Consider the following 22,004-nt stretch of genomic DNA (forward strand, 5'->3'; position numbering starts at 1 on the left):
TTTAAAAAAATTAACCGGGCATAGTGGCAGGCGCCTGTAGTCCCAGCTACTCAGGAGGTTGAGGCAGGAGAATGGCGTGAACCCAGGAGGCAGAGCTTGCAGTGAGCCGAGATCGTGCCACTGAACTCCAGCCTGGGCAACAGATTGAGACTCCATCATTAAAAATAAATAAATAAATAAAAAAGATTAAGAGAGAGATTGTACCATATAGATTTTTAAAGTATGAAGAATCTGTTGAAAAGTTTTTAAAAACTTTTTTTTAATGAGCTTGATTAAATAAGATTACTTCTTCATGGAAATGCCTACCGTCACTAGCAAGGAACATGGAAAATGAACACCGTTCTTGTATGGTGCTAGGGTTATTTTCTTTCAGTAAAAATAATTTCATTTTTGACCACAACAAAAGCCCACCTGGAAAATAAAAGTTCTTAAGACTGGCATGAGCTAAAAGCCTACCATTTTCAATTTCAAGTCTTCCAGTAGACTGCATAAATCCAATCCCATTATCTGCTACACACTGATACATCCCAGCATCTTCCACGGTAACCCCACTGATTTTCAGTCCGTTTCCAGCAGTTAGACGTCGTGCGGAAGGATGAATAGGCTGTGCATTGTGAAACCAGGTACAGTTGGGGGCTGGGTTCCCACGAACGTCACAGGTAAAGTGTACTGTGGCACCCAGAGACACTGTCTGATCCTGTAGTCCTTTAGAAATGGAAGCATGTTCTGAAAATAAAACACACAAATTAAACTCTGCCCTCAAAATGGAATTCTTAAATTATCAAGTCATAAAAATCTTCTTTCTACCAATAACCAGTTGAAACAAAGTTGCACTGTTTATTCACATTCTTCTGTCTGCTCTGGTAATCAAGAAAAAAATTGGAAATGTTCCACTAATAGGATAAACCATATGTTACTAATAACATATCATCTCGTTTCATAGAATACTCCACCCACTTAACTCCCCACAACATATGGGAATACACATATATACAGAAAGAGTTTCTAATCCTGGGCTTCTCTTAGCATTTATTTCAGGTGATTAGTTTGAAATACAGTAACAATTTCCCTGGATCTCACACTAAACAGGAGCCAAAACAGAAGAATGTTTATTCAGAGGTTAAATTATTTTTACGGTCAACTCAACTTTGAGGTTAGATGTATAACAGGCGAAAACAAAAAAATGAAACTTCCTTTAGGGATCCTTCAAGTCACTTATTACCCAGAAAAAGTAAATCATTTATCAGAATTTGTAGCATATGTCTAAATTATGCATATTAATCCAGTCCTAATCACTGAGTTCCAAAGCCCACTTGTCATACACTTACATTAATTCCAGTGTCGCTAACCTATAGCAGGTTATGGTTATAAATATTATAAATACATGCAAAGGGTTTACAACAATTTTATTCACTATTAAACCACTTTCCACCTATTTTTTTCATGAAAATCTGTTTCAATAAAGGAAAGCATTTTCTGCAGCTACACACGATAGTGAGGTAAGCAGCTGCTTAGAAAGAAAGGAATAGCTTTGAAATAAAGTATAAATATAGAAATGTGGGTAGAAATAATTCAATTTTGTCACCCAGGCATTGGTAAAGCATCCAAAAAAAGAAAATTAAATTAAATAGATTGATTTCTTTTTGAGATGACATTTTCTTTTTTGAGACAGGGTCTGGCTCTGTCGCCCAGAATAGAGCGCGATAGCGTGATCTCAGCTCACTGCAACCTCCGCCTCCCGGGTTCAAACCACCCTCCCACCTCAGCCTCCCAAGTAGCTGGTATTACAAGCCTGTGCTACCACACCCAGTTAAATTTTGTATTTTCGGTAGAGATGGGGTTTCGCCATGTTGCCCAAGATGGTCTTGGACTCCTGAGCTCAAGTATTCCGACCTCCTCCCAAAGTGCTGGGGTTATAGGTGTGAGTTACCATGCCTGGCCTGACATTTTCTCATTAGTACTCTGTCTTAGTTACTACTACTAGATACTACACACGGATATCAGCTAGATTCTTCCATTCTCCTGATTTCCAGTTTTTTCCTCCATGTTATGAAGAAGAGAGAATAATCACTATATTGCATAACTAGGTTGGGGGTGAGGTTCCCAAGAATATTCCATGCGAAATGCTCTATGCCACCCAGAAAAATGGCCTAATTCCGTTATAAAAATGAAACTTGTTCTGGCTAGGGTGTAGATATTTCTAGATATTCCCTATTTCAATGTCACAAATGGATCTTTCCTTCAGATATCAGTTAGACCAGAAAAATGGCTTCATTTGAAAAAAATTAAAAACTAACATCTTACCAAGTACATTAACCATGTAAGTCACATATTTTACATCTCCAGACTTGTTTCCCACCATGCAGGAATAGTTTCCAGAGTCCGCTAGGTCAATGCTGTCTGTGGCAAGATGAGAATACAACCTTCTCCAGCTGCTTCCTGGTGCAATGTCCTGCCCGTCCTTTAGCCAATACACTGGAGGAGCCGGGACCCCACTCACCACACACTCCAAGGTTACGGGGCTACGAGAAAGAACAGCTAATGCCTGTGAATGGGTGGGGTGAAGAATGTGAAAATCATCTGAAGAAGGACCTGAAAAAGGAAAGGAGACGAGAGATTATTAGTAAGTCTTCGTTTCTAATCTCTTGCTTAGCAAAGCTGTGGGTATCACTGTTTTCCCATCTATTCTTTATACTACAAGGTCCTATTTGGCAGTTTAATCCTTTTTAGTTGAGAATTAAAAGATTTCTGTGGTCTTTTAGGGCTACTTCTGAATTGGCGGTTTGGAAATGCAGAATTCCCAACAAGTTCAGAAGCCACACCTTTACTGTGCTCTAACTATTGGTGCTACCTCAACGCAACCGCCATAACCTAAAACTCAACAGTGATTTTCATCACATCTGAAAGAAAGAGGACAGACATATCTCTTTTTTTTTTTTTTTTTCAAAATTCACAGACACCAATTTAATGACCACTACTATAAAGTTATATCTCCTCTATTTCTTCTTGTTTGAACAAAGGGCAAAATCCTCCACATGTATTCACTCTGTCACCTTAGCCAAAATGCCCTTCTGTAAGTTACATTTTTGAAGCATGTACAGTACTCTTCTATAATGCATTAATGTACTTACTTTTTTTTTTTTTTTTAAGACAGAGTCTCACTCTGTCATCCAGGCTGGAGTGCAGTGGTGCAATCTCAGCTCACTGCAACCTCTGCCTCCCACGTTCAGGCGATTCTACTGCCTCGGCCTCCCGAGTAGCTGAGATTACAGGTGCGCGCCGCCACACTCTGCTAATTTTTGTATTTTTAGTAGAGACGGGGATTCCGCCATGTTGGTCAGGCTGGTCTCAAACTCCTAACCTCAGGTGATGCACCTGCCTCGGCCTCCCAAAGTGCTGTGATCACAGGGGTGACCCACCATGCCCAGCCTGTATTTCCTTTTTTGGTAAGACTTTTCATGATAAACAAACAGGATTTGAAAAAAAATGAACTATCATTGCCCAAATTTTTATGAGGACTCTTCCTCTTCCACCAGTTACCATTCTTCTCCCAAATACTTACGACTCACAAGGAGCTTTCGGCCAATAGGTTCAACTTTTAATTGATGTGTGACAGGATTATAAGCTGCACATTTGTATGATCCCTTGTCCTCTAAGGATACATTCAAAATCTGAAGATTTCCTGATGGAAGGATTAAGTAATTCTCTGAGGAAGGAAGGGAGTGCAGTTAGGCCTCTCCCTTTATGAAGGACACCACAGCACAACTAAAACTCACAAAGGTTGATCATTATGCTTTATTCCATCTTATTTTGTTTTATTTTATTTTATTTTATTTTAGATATGGGGGTCTCACTGTGTCACCCAGGCTGGAGCACAGTGGCATAAGTACGGCTTGCTATAGTCTGGAACTCCTGGACTCAAGCGGTCCTCCCACCTAAGCCTCCTGAGTAACTGAGACTACAGGTGCACACCACTACACCCAGTTAATTTTTAAATTTTTTGTAGAAATGGGGTCTCACTATATTGCCCAGGCTAGTCTTGAACTCCTGGCTTCAAGTGATCTTCCTGCCTCAACTTCCCAAAGTGCTAGGATTACAGGCGTCAGCCACAAGACAGCCTGCATTACGTTTAGACGTGAGATTAGCGGCAAAGAAGCAATCAAGGAAAATTTCTTAAATGAAGGAAAGGGAAAGTCAAAGCAGAATAGAAAAAAAAGGTCAACAGAATTAGCACAGCAAATCAAACTCGGCAGAAGCATTTTAATGATAGTGAATCTCAAAGCACAGGAAACATGCTCCGACTTTGGCAAACCTCTACCTGCAGCACTGGTCACATGGTGTTTCTGCATTGTCTAGTCACTCATTTTTTTCCCACAAATACATATTAAGGGGCTACTTTCCGCCCACAATGGCCAGGCACAAGTGCTATGGCAAGGAAAAGAGCAGACAAAAACCCTGCATGCATGCAGCCCACGTTCCAGTAGGGGTATGTGGGGAGGTCAGAGAAAAAGAAATATAATCATAAACTAACAGAAATATGAATAACACAGTATCAGGTGTGATCAATTCTATGAAGAAAAGCAGAACTAAATAAAGGGGCCAGAGAGCACCAGGTATATTATTTTAGATAGGACCATGAGGGCTGTCTTCTCCAAGGAAGTGAAATCTGATGGGGGTCTGAAGGAACCGAGGGAGTGAGGCCTCAGGGGATGGGGCCGTAATTATATGTATATTGTAACCATTTGTTTTAGTCCTCTCCACTCATGCCTTCTTGCATCTACAGTTCATCTCTAGCACACAGAGCTTAGAAGCAGCTTATTTAATGAACATTTGTTCTGTGTGTGCCACCAGCTTTTCACAAAAGGTCTCACCTGTGGAATGTTTCAGCCATTTTCCCCGGATTTTATAGTGCACCTCAGCTCTGGGGTTACTCTCTGGTACCCTGCAGCCAATGAAACCAGCACTGTTTTCTTCTGCCGTAATAACATGCTTTGTGGATGAACCAAAATCACCAAGAACTGAAAGAAATAAGGAAACAGATAAATAAATAAGTAAATAAATAAATGCAGATTTGAATTCTTTTTCCCAAAGGAAGTTTAAAAATCAGAAACAACATCTGCAGCGTGGCCTTTTGTGGCCGCTGACCCCAGTCCAAAGGGCTGCATGATCTTCCCATCTCAGAAAGCAGCTGGGGCAAGCTACTCAGGAGGCTGAGGTGGGAGGATCGCTTGAGCCCAGGAGGTTGAGGCTGCAATGAGCCAAGATCGTGCCACTGCACTCCAGCCTGGGTAACAGAGTGAGACCCTGTCTCAAAAAGAAAAAGAAAAAGAAAAAGAAAAAGAAAGAAAAAAAGAAAAGAAAAAAAAAAGAAAGCAGCTGGGGCAGATGTGCATGGTTGAGGGCTAAGACCTAAGTCATGGCACCCTTTTTCATAAGTCAATGCTTCTAGGGAACCAGAATAAATATAAACTGCTCTGAAGACATCTAGAACTATAAAGCATAATTATTCCCATTTGGTCAAGACAAATCCTTTTCAATCCAGTCCCCCATCAAAACTCACTTTCCCTACAGATCCCTAATCTGTTTGTAGTTATTCACATTGCAATAAAATGTAAAATGATTTCTGGAACGAACCTAGGACACCAAAAAAATAAAGAAGGATATCATTATTTAGATTATCTGAATCTACGAACTTGGTCTCAATTCCTCTCAGTCTCAGTTCACTATGGATGGAGCCTGCGGGGGAACTCTTTATGATCTCCAGGGCTCAAAGCACTCAGCAGCCTGCCACAAGGAGTTCAGCCCGCCCGTGTGTGTCTTACAGCTGTCCATGGGTCACAGCTCTACAAAAACATTTACTCTTCTCAGTTATGACAAACTCACTACTCCTGGGGAATCCAGATTTCTTCTGTAAATAGGGGTGCCCTTACAAAGACGTTTTCCATTACTGGAAGCCATCACCATTTGAAAGGCAGATGGCTCCAACTTACTAAGAAAAACCACGCATTCCGGATTTTCCGTAAGTTCAATACTCAACATTCCTTTCTTTACAGTTACTTTTTTCCTGCTTTTTAATCATGGTTTCCATTAAATGAATTAAAATCACTCAGTAATCAAGGCAAATAAAACAGGTGTGAAAGAAAGACAAAGGACTCCAGGAAATAACTAAGTGTCAGAGTAGACAACAGCTTTTGCTGTTAATGATATCATGGACTTCCAAGTACTCATAAAGAAATTGTTCAGAATTCACATTAGAAAAGGGTCCTTCCCTGGCAAAGCAGCAGAGATTATAAAGAAAAAAACAACTGTCCTAACTGTATAACTTTAAAACAATCATTTCCATATCATTGTCACCGATGAGGACACCAGGCCAGGCTCACGGAGGTCTAAGAGCACTTCCACAAGTTCTACTCACAGCACGAGCCAAGGCTGAGATAAAAACTCCTATGTGCCTTACACCAAAGTCCATAGTCTTTCCCCTCTTCAGAAATGCAAGCACTAACAGTAATTTCCAGAAAACCCATACATAACAGGGACAAAATTAAACTCACCTGCCACAGATACTGTTGCTGGGCCACTCACAATGGCACCGATGCTATTGTTGGCAAGGCACTGGTAGTAACCCAAAAGGGAGGAGTTAAGAGAAAGAATTGTCAAAGTCCCCTGATGAATCTTAATATGTTCCATGTTTCCATCCAATTTTTTTCCATTATGCAACCATGAGATATGAGTGGTCCCAGGTTTAGCAGAACAATGTAGTACTACAGGTCCACCAAGTTTCTGGACAGTAGAGAGTGGCTCAGAAGTAAAATAAGGTGCCAAGTCTACAAGGGAATATTCCCCATATGCAAAGAAAGCACAGGAGATAAGAGGAGAGAGAAAGAAGATTACATTAAACACATTTCATCTGTATCTTTATAACTAAAGGCAATCTCTTATTTTATGTATGTTATGGTTCTTGATGCTTGTAAAAGTTCTAGCAAAATTCTTATGAGCCTATTTATTGGAAGTGAAAAAGGGCAACATGTTAGCCTAGGACTTAACAATTAGGGTACAAAAGACAAGAATGCTGATGATATAAATCAGATACAATACCAATCCTATTAATAAGAAATAGCAAAGTGCAGCTGGGCCCTGGGGCCCCACCTATAATCCCAGCACTTTGGGAGGCCAAGGCAGGTGAATCCTTGAGCTCAGGAGTTCAAGAAGAACCTGGTAACATGGCAAAATCCTGTCTCTACAAAAAATACAAAAATTAGCCAATGTGGTGGTGTACACCTGTACCTCTAACGACTCCAGAGGCTGAGGTGGGAGGATTGCTTGATCCCAGGAGGTGGATGGAGGCTGCAGTGAGCCATGACTGCACTACTGCACTCCAGCCTGGGCGACAGTGGGAGACCCTGTCTCAAAAAAAAAAAAGAAAGAAAGAAAGAAAGAAAGAAAGAAAGAAAGAAAGAAGGAAGGAAGGAAGGAAGGAAGGAAGGAAGGAAGGAAGGAAGGAAGGAAGGAAGGAAGGGAGGGAGGGAGGGAGGGAGGGAGGGAGGGAGGGAGGGAGGGAGGGAGGGAGGGAAGGAAGGAAGGAAGGAAGGAAGGAAGGAAAGAAGGAAGGATATGGCAAACAGCTTTTTTAATAAAGTGACTTGGAAGAATTGGAAGTTAAGAACCTGAAAAAGTGAAGATGACTTTCCCAATAAAAAGAATTCTCCCCTATTTTACCAACAGGATTTGATTTATGAGAGCAAGTTTTTCTACAAATGAGGGCTGTGGTACTTTCTTATTACTTCCCTTCAATATAAAATAATGTTTAAGTTTTAAGAAAACAGAAATAGAAAGTTAGGAAGCCACAACTGAAATACAAAGGCTATCCTTTCTTAAATATAGGGCTTAGTATTTTTATTTGGGATTTGAAATTGTTTGATCTGTTATTTCTATTACTCCAGGAACATGGGAAGGCAGGGGTGTTCCTGCACCAAAGTATCCATGCAGATCCTTCTGTTCCAACTCAGAAGTGGGAAGGGGGAAGAAATATTTGTTAATTTGGTGGAATAAAATACTTAAAGAGAAAAAAAATCAATAAATTGCTGAATCTACTCCTACAGAATATTTAATCAGAAACGAAGTTAAGGGGAAGTATCTCTTCTGGCTGAATCTGGGGTGGTGGTTTAGCAAAACAGAAATAAAACCACAAAACCAATATTCCCCTTATTAAATTTAATACAGCTATATGGTATTTTTAGCAGATATTAAAAACAGTACTCAATGAATAAACATCACTGTATTTGTATCTACTTATGTATTCATGTTTACACAAGTCTAAAATAAAAAGAAATGCACGTGAACCATGTTTTAGGCATGGGGCTTACACACATATTTAACAACAAACACATTTATGCTTTTCAGTAACCCAAAGAGGCAGACAATAAATTAGGCAAGGTCATAAGAGAAAGTGGCAGACCTGGAATTTGAACCAAGTTCTCTCACTCCCAATTGAACATAGTATCATGCTGATTCTAAAACTTCTCTTTGGCATATATAGTCCACATTTTATTCCTGTTCTTTCCAAATCAGAAATTAGTAATAACATATCCCCTTATTTTAAAAAAAGCATGATTGGAAAATACGTATAAAAAAAAAAAAAAAGGGATAAATTACAAGGGCCAGGACAGGAAGGCCTGCTAATGTCCAAAGCACTACTAAGAGATCCTTAAATTGCTGAATTTATCAAGTTTTTAAATCAAGTAGTTGGTCAAACCAATCTTAGAAACATCTTTAGATAGCACCATTACCACAAAGCATTGCAGTACAAATTTATTTGCTATAAGATTAAGATAAGTAAAGGCCAAACCACCCCCTCCCCAATTCTTCTCCTCTTACCTGAACTCACAGAAGAGCACAGCGCTGTAAGAGTAACATATAGCAGTGTACATAAGGCTCCAAGATCCGGATGCATAGCGCCAGATGACAGAAGCAGGCAAGACAGGCTTCCAGAGCAAAACCCAGGCCTTGGTTCACTAAAAAAGAAAAAGGAAAGAAAATATAAACCATTGAAATCTTTCATCTGAGCAGCTGGAGTTGTGAGCATGATGGCGGCCATCTATTTTGAAAGCTCTGTGTAGAGTACGTCAAATACTAGGCACTTAATGATCCAGATCTTCCCAATTCACAAACTGATCTCTAGACACTAGAGCTAGAAGTTTTGCTCATTCTTCCAAGGTCCTAGGATATCTCTTACTACACAGAACTAATCACTCTGAATGAATACATTCAACTGCCTATAATGCATTTCTATTTACACATCTCACATACATACAAAACTCAATGCAACCAACATGTATTCCTCCTCCACATCCCCCAAAATAGTAAATATAAGGAAAATAACAAAATAGTGGCTAACATTTACGCAGTGTTTACTATGTGCCAGACACCGTGTCAGTGCTTTAATACACGAATTTAATCTTCATAACAACCCTGTGAGATAGGTACTGCTGGTTTTTGTCCCTTTTTTTCAGATGGAGGACTCCTGGCTCATGGACTGGTCAAGCACAAATATTAAGGTCAGGCCTGTGTTGGGATTGGGCTTGGCACCATTGTGAGAGTGGGATAAGCCAAAAGGATAGTAATGGATGAAGCCAGAGAGGAAGGCTGGACCAGATCACATATTCAGCTTTGAAGGCCATGGTAAAGATTGTGGGATTTATTCTAAATGAAAGAGCAAACCCTTAGAGGACACAGAGAAGGGGAATGATGTAATCTTATTTATGCTTTAAAAAGATCACTGGCTGAAGTGGAAAAGGGAGACTAAGCTGGACATACTGTAATCACCCTGGAGACAGATGAGGACAGTGGTTAGAGCAATGAGTCAACCGTGGAGGTGGAGAAAAGTAGTTGGACTCAGAATATATTATAAAGGTCGACCCAATAGGACAAGTCGAAGGCTTGGATATAGTGTGGGACAGAGATGTGTGAAGGATCACTCTTGGGTTTTGGTGACACAAAATAAATAATAGCCCTGTTTACTGAAATGGGGAAGACTAGAGAGGGAGAGACAGGAGAGAGGGTTCATCACTAGTTCTGTTTTGGCCAAGGTAAGTCTGAGCTATCTATTAGACATCCAAGTATTACTGTCAAGTCAACAGTTGCACGTATGAGTTTGGAGCTGTATGAAGAAATCAGAGCTGGAAATGTAGATCTTAAAAGTATGAATGCCTTGGCACTAGATGGGCTCTCTCTAAGGAAAATATGTTTGGAGGACTGAGGAAAGGGGAAGAGACAAAACAGAAGAGCCTTGGAATACTCCAACCTTTAGAGACGGGAAGTAGCCAAGGACACGCAGCAGAGGTAGTTAATGAAATAGAAAAAAAATCTATTTGTCTAGGGAGAACATAAGAAATATTTCTAGGCTGGGCACAGTGGCTCACATTTGTAATCCCAGCACTTTGGGAGGCTGAGGAAGGAGGATTACTTGAGGTCAGGAGTTTGAAACCAGCCTGGCCAACACGGTGAAACCCCGTTTCTACTAAAAATACAAAAATTAGCCGAGCCTGGTGGCGTGCACCTGTAATCCCAGCTACTTGGGAGGCTGAGGCAGGAGAATCGCTTGAACCTGGAAGGTGGAGGTTGCAGTGAGCCAAGATCGTGCCACTGCACTCCAGGCAGGGCAACAGAGCCAGACTCCATATCAAAAAAATAAAAATACATTTAAAAAATAAGAAAAAGAAATATTTCTAGAAGAAGAGTGTGATCAACAGTCTCAAACATCAATGAAAAGCAGAGTAAGATGAGACACCATCAGAAAGGACTACTGAAGGTCGTTGGTGATATTGACAAGAGTGGTTTCAGTGGAGAAAAGACAAACGCATGATGGTGGGTTCAGGGTAGAATGGGAAGACAGGAAACAGGAAGCAGGCACAGACACTTCCTTCCAGGGTTCTGCTATACAAAGGCAGCAGAAAAACAGGGAGAATTGCTGAAGACAGATGGTAGTCAAGGGATGGTTTGTTTGTGGGGGGGGGGTGTGTGTGTGTGTGTGTATTTTACTATAGAGACAGTATAGCACATTTGGTAAAACTAAAAAAGTTTCACAAAACCCAGCACTGGCAAGAATGTGAGCAAAAATCATTATCACATATTGCTGGTGGAAATAAAATCAGTACATACTTTTTGGAGGCAGTCTGCTATTTCTATCAAAAATCGTTCATGCAACAAACACTTATTGAATACTTATCATATGCTAAGACTATCCTAAGAGGTGGAATTGGGCAATTAAAACTGTATACATAAAACTAAGTAACACATAAAAATGTATACCATATATTCAAGTAGGAGAGATGGACAATATAAAAGATAAATAAAACTAGCAAAATTAACAATGTCCATGCCATTCTCCAGATATGGCCAATTCTTTCTCTTCTATCCTTCCTCTACACCTGGGACATGCGTAACCACAGCACTCAATACTTTCTTATGTAACTTATCTAGTGACACAACTGTGACCTCTTTGAAGGCAAGAATGACATCATATTTAGCTTTGCAAAATTTTAGTGCCTAGCAGAAAGTAGGTATTTCAAAAATGTTTCTTAAAATGAAAGGAATACAATAGAATGCAATTCCAAGAAGTACCTTAAGGAGTAGTGTTTAATGAGAACTGCCATCTCATCTGAATTTGGTATATTCTAGCTGTATTGTTTATTCCTTCACTCACTTATTCATTCATATGTATAATTTAAAAAATCAACAAAAAATACAGTAAGTGCCTACTATATCCCAGGTACTATGCTAGACTAGGCTACTATGTCTGCGAATCATGCCCCATGTTCCTGCTTAGCCAGGGCTAGACACTGGATCTATGACTATAGAATACAACAAAATCTAATGACAGTACTACATTAATGACATTTTAGAAATGAGAATTTTACGTGCATTTTCATTTATGCAAAGAAAGATGAACGCTAACCATTAATAAAATTAGGTAGTAATACAGAGGAAGGCACCTTAAGTACAGCTTTTAATAAATCAAATAGTATCTCCCAGAATCTGCTCACCTTCTCTATGCCAAGTACTCCAAAATCTAAAAGGTGCAAACTCAAGTTTCTCTAGCTCGCGGATATCAGGTTATGAATCCGCTTTTCCAGTTTTTTCTTGCTGACCTCCTTTAAAAAGTGGGAGAGAGACTACCGGCATGACTCAACGGCAGAAGAGGCCAGCTGTGTGAAAACTTTTTTGGTTTATTTGAATTCTCACTTGGTTCAAGGGTAAGAACTGACACAACACTGGAAAGCAGTCAAGGCAAAGTAAACATTCAAATAACTTAACAGGAGACATTTTCCTGAGAGAACGACGACAAGAAGGATTGTGATTGTTTCTTCCTTTTGCCAAATCTTTCAGCTATTTATTTGTTAAAAAGTACTGAAACAAATTTCAGAGTCAACTTTAACCCTAGTGCATGACCTACTGAGTGACTGTATAGTTGTCCTTGAAAGTTTCACAGTTCATTACAGCTACCTAAATATTATCACACAGGAATCTTCTTTATTGAGTCTATCTTTCTATTGGGTTACTCTTTACATGCTCTCAGTTGATTCTGGAAGTTGGAAAGAACCTATGGCCAGAAAAGGCATTTACTAAATACGTGTTGGCTTGGTTTGTATTTATCTAAGGCAAGCCTGCTCAGTTTGTTAAAGAACTGTGATAATGACAACAAGGAGTTGGACTCTGCTGTTTTATGGAGTTGGGTAGCTTGACATTATAGTCAACAGCTAGTTACAGCACCCCAGGCCCAACCTCACAAATAAACATTACTGACCACACAAAGATTAGATACGTATAAATCACAGTATATCCATTAGTACTACTGGAAAATCTTTCAATGATATGTCATTTTCAAAACTACTATCTTTATCAAAAAAGAAACCCTTAACATTAGTATTATGGCTATTTAACTAGTAAGTTATTAGAAAACCAAATATATATGTAATTTATTCGTGTGTGTGTATATGTACATGCAAATGCGTGTGTGTGTGTGTGTGTGTGTGTGTGTGTATTTAAGTTCCCCTACATTGCTCTGGCAAATAAACACAATTTTGTTTGACAAAGTTCACCATAACTAAACAAGGTTTCTGCCATCTTCTTATTCACAAGTCAGTGGCCTTAAAGTGTATGTCATTTTTCTCACCTATAGAAACTGACCTTGGCAAAGGGGACAATAACCCTAATTTCTTCTACATAGTTGTTATCCCATCCTCCTTACCTTTTCTTTCAATCTGGAAATAATGACCAGCAGAGAAAAAAAATCCATGATAAGGATAACCATCCCACTCTATTCCACACATAACGTGGGCACATTACTTGCCAAAGGTGCTTAACCTCTGTTCTAGTGAACATAACATTCCAATCTCCTCGTGTAAAAATTAAAAACAGAATTCTGATTTAAATCATGTCAGATAGAATAGAATTCTGACTTAAACCACACTGCCTTTTTTTTTTTCTTACTTCAGGGATTTTTTTTTACTTCAGGTTTCATTTTGAATTTTTTTAAAGCACTCTATGTTGTCAGCATAATGCCTAGTGATATTTTAAACAAATTATTCAAGTTTTCTTCGCATATTTTACATGTCAGTTTTACAAGAACTGCTAAATTTCTATACAAATACTCATCCAAAAAAAGTACACATTCAATATAGAATGTGCAGAAAATACATAAACATATAAAAAGGAAAGTAAACACGACAGTCCCGCCCCCTATAGAAAACAAGTCAATATTCTGATGCACTTCCTTCTCATCTTTTCCATATAAGCGGTGTACTGTATTTACATAATTGTGGTAATACATGTTAGGGTTTTAAATGCTTTAATTTACTATTTAATGATCATTTTTCCTTATTAAAATTCTTTTTTTGTTATTTTTGAGATGGAATCTTGCTGTTGCCCAGGCTGCAGGGCAGTAGAGTGATCTCGGCTCGCTGCAGCCTCCACCTCCCAGGTTCAAGTGACTCTCTGCTTCAGCCTCCAGAGGAGCTGGGATTATAGGCGTGTGCCACCACGCCCGGTTAATTTTTGTATTTTTAGTAGAGATGGGGTTTCATCATGTTGGCCAGGTTGGTCTCGAACTCCTGGCCTTAAGTAATCCGCCTGCCTCAGTCTCCCAAACTGCTAGGATTACAGGCATGAGCCACTGCCCCTGGCCCTTATTAAAATTCTTCATAAACAAACCATTTAACAGCTGCAGAGAATTTACTGCATGGATGTCTCGTATTTTAGTCTACTTAACCATTCTCTTTTGGATAGTTAGGCTACATTTTTATATATGGGGGCGTGTATGTATATATATATGTGTGTGTGTGTGTATGTGTGTGTGTATATATATGTGTGTGTGTGTGTATATATGTGTGTGTGTGTATATATGTGTGTTACTTTTTTGCTATTCTAGATAATACTGCTATGAACATTTTGTCCATAAATTTTTTTTTTTTTTTTTTTTTTTTTTTTTTGAGACAGAGTCTGGCTCTGCCGCCCAGGCTGGAGTGCAGTGGCCGGATCTCAGCTCACTGCAAGCTCCGCCTCCCGGGTTCACGCCATTCTCCTGCCTCAGCCTCCCGAGTAGTTGGGACTACAGGCGCCCACCACCGCGCCCGGCTAGTTTTTTGTATTTTTTAGCAGAGACGGGGTTTCACCGTGTTAGCCAGGATGGTCTCGATCTCCTGACCTCATGATCCGCCCGTCTCGGCCTCCCAAAGTGCTGGGATTACAGGCTTGAGCCACCGCGCCCTGCCTTGTCCATAAATCTTAAACCACTCTTCTAATTATGCCCTTAGGACATTTTTAGGAGTAGAATTATATTAGATCAGGGAATACAAACATTTTCAAGACTCTTAATACATATTGTCAAGCTGTGTTCCAAAAAGAGGCCCCCAATAGCCAACCCCATCCCTCACAACAAAAATCGGCACATGAAGGTAACTCCCCATCACTGGCAAATGGTTTAGATACTCACACTGTGGTAAGCAAAGTGTGGATATAAATCATGACTTTGAGTAATGAACTAAAATACTTGCTAAGGCATAAAGTGACTTTCACTCTCTATGAGGGATTTTTTAAAACAATATTCTAAAGTTACATAAAAGTAACTGGAAAAAGAATGTAAGGCATGGACATTGCAGGCCATATTCATCAAACTTGGTCAATCCGTGAACGTCTAATGACGAAAAAACAATGTGGACACAAAACCTCTGCTTTTTACCCATAATCTATTATATAGTAGAATAAGGAGTTACTGTTGTTACACTGTGTGGTTTTAACTCATCAAACGTATTTCTCAAATTTATATGCAAAAACTGCTGACACCTTAAGGGAATATTTGCTGACATTCAAAACAGTAAATTGCCATTCATTTCAAAACCGTATTCTCCCTTTCCTACTGCTTTTCTTGTCCGTTTTATATATATATGTGTGTGTATATATATTAAATGTACATATATGTGTACATACACACACACATATATGTATATACACATATATACACACACATATACACACACATATATATGTGTGTATATATATGTACCCCTCCCTAATCTACTAGAGGTAATAAAATCAGTAAAGAGGTTAGAATTTGATTCCTTATGTGAAAAACAGAAGTGGTGGGCTCATCGAACCCAGTGGTCTCAAATGGAATTAGCACAACCACGAGAAAGTTCTTCCATCTCCTTCCCATCTTCATATAAAGCTAGTGGCCCACATAATTGCATTCTTTTCACTGACAAGCTGAGTGGGTGATTTGTCTGAGAAGATGCTTAGTGGTCACTTTGCTCTCAGGAAAGCGCCTGGCAGTAGTCTCTCCAGAGAAAGACTGTAGAACATGCATGCACACAAACACACAAAATGCAGCTACGTGTCGTAAAACCATTAACCCATCTACAAAGCAGGACAACTTGTTCCTCAATGCTGTAAAAATCTCTGGAGGCTCCCCAGTCTTGTGTGGCACAAGTACTGCTCCCAAAGTCCAAATGTCACTAAGCAACAGCTGGTGTTTCCTAAGTCACAGGGCTTTCTTTACGCCTTTCTCCCACATCCACATAGGAGGCAGTCTGTCCTATAAGCTCTACTTTATATGCCATTCCAAGCTTAGAGCATTTCTGTGGGCAGAGGGAAGCTAAAGGTATACCTCATCCTAGAATAAGAAAGGAAATACTTTCCTAACGTTTACTTAACTTATTGTTCAGGTTGTGAACTTATTGCTTTTATAACCCCTTTTCAACATGCTGCCAGAATAATCCTTTGGGAAAAGTCTTTCCTGAATTTCTAGATTTGATTACTTTGTTTTTGAAGCAACGCCTTTGCTTTCATAAGGATGATCAAGGCTGTCTTTCTGAATCATTCCTCTTCCTAGCCTCCTATTCCAAACTTTCTTGTAGTTTTCTTTCAAGCTTAGGAAATAACTGTGATTAATTTGTGAGCAAAAACTTGGCTTTGAGATCAGTATAGTTCCTCAAAATAAGAAATTATTTAAGTTAGATTCTGCTTTTTAAAAAGAATCTTATTCTGTATGAAACATGGTAATTTCCTTTTTTAAAACAATGATTGATCTCTATTTTCAAACAATCTATCTCAAAATATGCTATTGATCAACTAAGAAAAACTTATTTTCAGAACTACAAGGAAAAACAAAAACATGTCTACTTAAAAATTCTTGATTAAGTACTATCAAGATTAGTGCAGTCCAATTTCAATTATAGAAGTCAAATATAGTATTTTAACCCATTGGGCTACCTTGACCTTAACCACAGGCAACTTTAAATCTCCTGTCAGTTTTCTTCATTCTGAATATTTGACTAAGAAGTTAACATCATTTCCTACAGAAACTTCTCAAATAACTCTACTTTTCAAGTAAGCATTCATTCAATCAATCCATTTAATACACAGAACATCTACTTTTGGCAAGAACCTATAAGGGGTACAAAGATCCACCGAACTAAAGGACACTGCTCAATTGAGAAACAAGGGTATGAACATAATTATCTCTAGAAAAAAGAAAAAAGTCTTAAATGCAATAAGAGAGTAAAAAGTATTGAAAGAGTTCAAAATAGAGGAATTCATCTTTTATTCAGTAAATACTTGGTGCATGCTTACTATATACCAGGCACTGAGCTATCCTGGAAACTCAGCCATGAATAAAAGAGACATAGTGTCTGCCCGCATGAGGCTTACAATCAGGTGAGGAAAGGTGACAAGTAAGGAAGCAATTAAAATACAGACTCATCTAACATAGGAATGGCGCAGATAGCAACTTTTTGCTATAATGGCTCTTAGAAAGTTATTCCACTTTTTAAAAAACATAGCTTCGTTTTATTCAGTACAACAACTTTTTCAATCAGAAACTAAAGAAAAACACTCTAAAAAGTGATACTCTGATATTATAGCTTCAGGCAAAGCTGCACACACCAATTTATATAATACCACAGTTTTTAGACTTTACACCACGTCATGTAGAAAAAAGTGAATTGCATGCTATGTTTGGATGACCCCAAACGTTGTGCTTTGTGTTCAGATGCCAACTGAGGGGGAGGACAGTGGGCATTCTACTGATCTTCTGTGAGATTCCACTAATTAGTGAGATTCTTGTAATCTTCTGTCTGCAGTGTGTGTGCACCATTTCCGCGAGTTGTGAAACACTCTTGTGTTGAGCTTTTGTTTTGCCATAAAGTGATTTTAGGTGCTTTTATTTTCTAAGTGCAGTTTGAATGCGAGGTAACTACGAGCCTTAAGAAGACTTCCAGTGTCCAAAAACCCATTTCCTGACTCTACACCACCCGTGAAGGAATTCCTCACCATTCCTCTTTCACCAGCCTCAAGGCTTCTCTTCCTCCTTTCACAAGCATAATAAAATCAGTGCATTTTATTTAAGAACAAACTGGATTTATTTACTTTTAAAGTATCTTTTACCGTCTCTACAAATGTGCTTTCACTGCTCCATTGATATGCTTTTCTGTCTGCGAAATCTGGCTATCTTGGATTGGGAAAGAACATATCATGACTCTTTCCATGAAAAGCAACGGACATGCTTTATACTAAAAGGCAGAATTTTTAGGAAACAAAGGTTTTCAGAGATTAAAGCAGTTACATGAGAAAGAGACAGGTGAGCAACAGAATAAAGCAAATACAGGTAGGTGCTCCAGGAAAAAGAGAAAGCTCACTTAGCCTAGATTTGGACTTGGAGAGGGGAAGACTTCTCAGAGGAAACAATGACCAGGTGAAATCAGATGGATACGTTTGGGGGATGCAGTAGAGGAAGCGAGGAAGAGAAAGAAGGAAGTATTCCAAGCAGAAAGAACAGTGTGTTTGCAGAATCAGAGTAAGGAAGTATGGGCTGGAGAATACAGTAAGAAGAGAAGGATAAGACACAGTGAGAGGAAAGCAATATAGGTGAGCAGAAACAAGAGTGGAAAGAACAATATAAATCATGTTAAAGTGTTTGGCTTTTATTCTGAGAGGAGGGTGTTAAAGGCTTTTAACCAGGCAAGGACATGATCAGTCCCACACCTTTGAAAAACCACTGACACTGCAATGTGGAAAATGGCTGAGGATAAGAGAAGTTAGAAGGTTATCGTGAAAGATATGGGGACCTGTCCTGGAGAAATATCATGGAATAAATTTGAAAGATTTTTCAAAAATTTGTAAGACACGGTCATATTTAAAAGATGTAAGAGGCCAGGAGCGGTGGCATACACCTATAATCCCAGCACTTTGGGAGGCCAAGGTGGGTAGATCACTTGAGCACAGAAATTCCAAGACCAGACTGGGCAACATATGGAGATCCCATCTCCACCAAAAATACAAAAAGTATCGCGGCGTAGTGGTGCACACCTGCAGTCTCAGCTACTAGGGAGGATGAGGTGGGAGGATCCCTTGAGCCCAGGAGGTTGAGACTGCAGTGAGCTATGATTGCACCACTGTACTCCAGCCTGGGTGACAGAGTGAGGCTCTGTGATCAACAGGACTTGGACAATGAATGAGTTGGACTGGAAAAGAATAGGACCTAGGACATCTTTGGAATCCATTCATCTATCCACTGCTCTGCTTCCCCACTGCTGTGACTATAAATAAGGAATCGAGGCTGCTGTCCGGAATTCTGACTTAGACAAGTGAGTGAGTGGATGATGTGCATTTACTGAGATGGGAAATGTGCAAGGAGCGGCAGGGTCTTCCGTGGGCTGCTGTCGCTGTTTGAGGTGGTGGAGGGAATGGAGAGCATCTGAAGGTGTGGAGATAACGAGATGAGCTGGATGTAAGTGGGTTCTAAGGAAGGTCGGGCAGGCAAGCAGAAAGAAGCCTGAAGCTCTTAAGAGAGATTTGGGTCGCAGATGACACTCTGGCAGGCAACAGCAGACACACGGAACTATGGCTTAGACTGAATCCCAAAACTACCATGCTTGAAGGGGTAGGAACTCCTCATTCAAAATAAACCACACTATCAATACTACTAAAGAAAAAATTTTAAAACAAAAAAGGAAAAGACAGAAATGATATTCCAAGGATGGAGTCAAACACTCAGACTTTAAAAATGAGTTTCTTAATGTGATTTAATTTCACATTTCACACTGTTATACCTTTCCAAGGTACTACAGTATAGGGTAATCAGACACATTCCTTAATCGTTGACTCCTTCATGTTTTGATTCAGGACAGTCTTCATGCTGTCCACAGGGGGTCTCCCAAAATGAGAGTAACAGCTGGCATACATCTTCCACGATTCTACAGGAGGAAAGGAGAAGCAGAGTGCTACAAGTCTAGTCGCAACAAACATACTATCTAATAGCATGCTACTCTCTGGGGCTTATGGGGGTTTCTTTAGAAACTAAAGAATTTCTTAAAGCAGTCATGTGCAATTAACAATGATGTATCTTCTGACCTGCCACATAGCTCCCAGTCCATAGGAGGAACATATAAATCTTATCAAAGTAAAGCTGCAGGATCTCAGACACCAAGGCCCACTGTCAATCACTGGGAGCGCTCTCTTCCTGCCAGAACGAAGCCCCCTGGGTTTGAAACGCAGCTTTCCACAGTACTCACTTTATAAGCACTTATTAATGATCGTGCAATCATTCAGATCAACTTAAAAAAAAGTTCACACCTACAGACTTCACAACTCTTCCCCCACTTCTCCCAAGTCTCAATCGAGTCAGCCAAGCATACAAACGATCCTGCTGCCTGCAAAAGCATTTCCTTTCACTGTGGACTGCCAAAAGTAGAGGAAGAAAATGGAAGTGACTTGGAGTTATGGCACCAAAAAGGCCAAATGAGCAAAGAAATAATCAACTCCACATGAGCCACTTCAGCTCCAACACAATGAAAAGGGCCCAGGACGAACCCCAGGAAAGGTCACTGAGATCAAGGGTCACACGCAGAAAAAGGCAACAGTGAGGGGCTGCCAGCTGCAACAGGAATCAATGTGGTCCTAATTACACCGAAGGAGAGGGGACAAGAGCTCAGTTAGGTTCTATTCACAATATTTGTGTTTTTTAAAAAAAGTCAAGTGTTCCTGTTCCACTCTCTTTCTAAGAGACTATTTCTTCCTGCCACTAGAGCACAGGAAGCCAAGAATTGTGAAGATAATCCTGGCATCCACAGTGGCTTGTACAGGAGCATTATAAATATTTAAAAGCATAGCTGCATACAAATGGTGAAATTCTAAAAAGCACTGTGAGAGAGATCATTAAAAAGACAAAATACAGAAAATTTCAAGGGGATTATTTTGCAAGTCCCATGGAGTCAGCACTTGCCACAAATCCAGCATTTGGTAGATTTTCAAGTTTGTCACTGGAATTGGCTTCCTGGGAAAAAATAGCCGTTATGGTAACCACAAAACAAATGCTAAAAGCTAAGTTTGCTAAGAACTAGCTATTGCAAAGATGCAGACACACATCTGACTAACTTCTGATGGAGGATGAGGAGGAGGAATATGGACACATTTGACTAACTTCTGATGATGAGGATGAGGAGGAGGAATATGGACACATTTGACTAACTTCTGATGAGGATGAGGAGGAGGAATATGGACACATTTGACTAACTTCTGATGAGGATGAGGAGGAGGAATATGGACACATCTGACTAACTTCTGATGAGGATGAGGAGGAGGAATATGGACACATCTGACTAACTTCTGATGAGGATGAGGAGGAGGAATATGGACACATCTGACTAACTTCTGATGGAGGATGAGGAGGAGGAATATGGACACATTTGAAAAAGAGCTCCCTACGGGTGTTAGGTAATGTAACTAACGGAGTTGTTAACAGGTCCAGCGCTTTGCTTAGACCTGACTGACTGATGCACTGGGCTAACCTAAGTACAAGTTTCCCCGGCAGTTACAAAAGACTCACCCTCATGGGGTTTGGCTTAGATTCCATTTTAATAACAAGGAAAAACTCCTCAAGGAGAAACTCATTTCCATGAAGTACATTATTCAAATACACACAGTCAACATTGAAAAGGCAGATAAGAAAAAACAGAAATCTTGGAAAAGGATCTTTGCTGCAAATAAACTTGAATCAATGCTGGCTGAACACTGGGTCTCTGCCACAATGACTTTTACATTATCTTACTGTCAGGTTATGAGTTTCCTAGAGACCTAGAACGTATTAATACTAGTTTCCAAGTACCTTATTCCATCTTTAAACTTGGCCACATACAATAATGGAAGAAATCTAGATTTCTTATAAGCCCCTGCTTGGTTCAAACTGGTAATGGGAATTAGGTCAGACACAGCTTCATCAAAGCTGTCATCCTACCATGGAAGAGAGGCTGTGCATTGATAAAGGGGTTCTTCAAGCACATTCATAAGCTGATGTACAAGTCAATCACGGATTACTATGTAGTTAGTACGTAACTGGCACCAATTGACTGATAAGTCCAAAATTAAGTAAAAACAGACATTGGCCTATGCCAGGAAAACTTGCACCCTCGAAAACTTTAAATCAGTGTCAGGCAGTTAAAACCACAGTAACCATC

General features: G+C 39.7%; 1 protein-coding gene across 6 annotated transcripts in view; it reads right to left on the minus strand.

The window, feature by feature from the left end:
* CDON (cell adhesion associated, oncogene regulated) overlaps positions 1-22,004 on the minus strand; it is a 103,502-nt gene that overhangs the window by 55,192 nt on the left and 26,306 nt on the right. For 5 of the 6 annotated variants that reach the window (XM_050755662.1, XM_050755663.1, XM_050755664.1 and 2 more), the window contains 6 exons: positions 8,875-9,011; positions 6,552-6,824; positions 4,872-5,018; positions 3,563-3,706; positions 2,305-2,592; positions 457-726 (listed from right to left, as the gene is read on the minus strand). In XM_050755662.1, the coding sequence (XP_050611619.1) occupies positions 457-726; positions 2,305-2,592; positions 3,563-3,706; positions 4,872-5,018; positions 6,552-6,824; positions 8,875-8,950 (1,198 nt within the window). In that variant the 5' untranslated portion in view covers positions 8,951-9,011. The remainder of the gene's footprint in view (positions 1-456; positions 727-2,304; positions 2,593-3,562; positions 3,707-4,871; positions 5,019-6,551; positions 6,825-8,874; positions 9,012-22,004) is intronic. The other variant, XM_050755667.1, reaches the window with a different exon arrangement.

This window comes from Macaca thibetana, chromosome 14, assembly GCF_024542745.1.
Source record: "Macaca thibetana thibetana isolate TM-01 chromosome 14, ASM2454274v1, whole genome shotgun sequence".
Lineage (NCBI taxonomy): Eukaryota > Metazoa > Chordata > Mammalia > Primates > Cercopithecidae > Macaca > Macaca thibetana.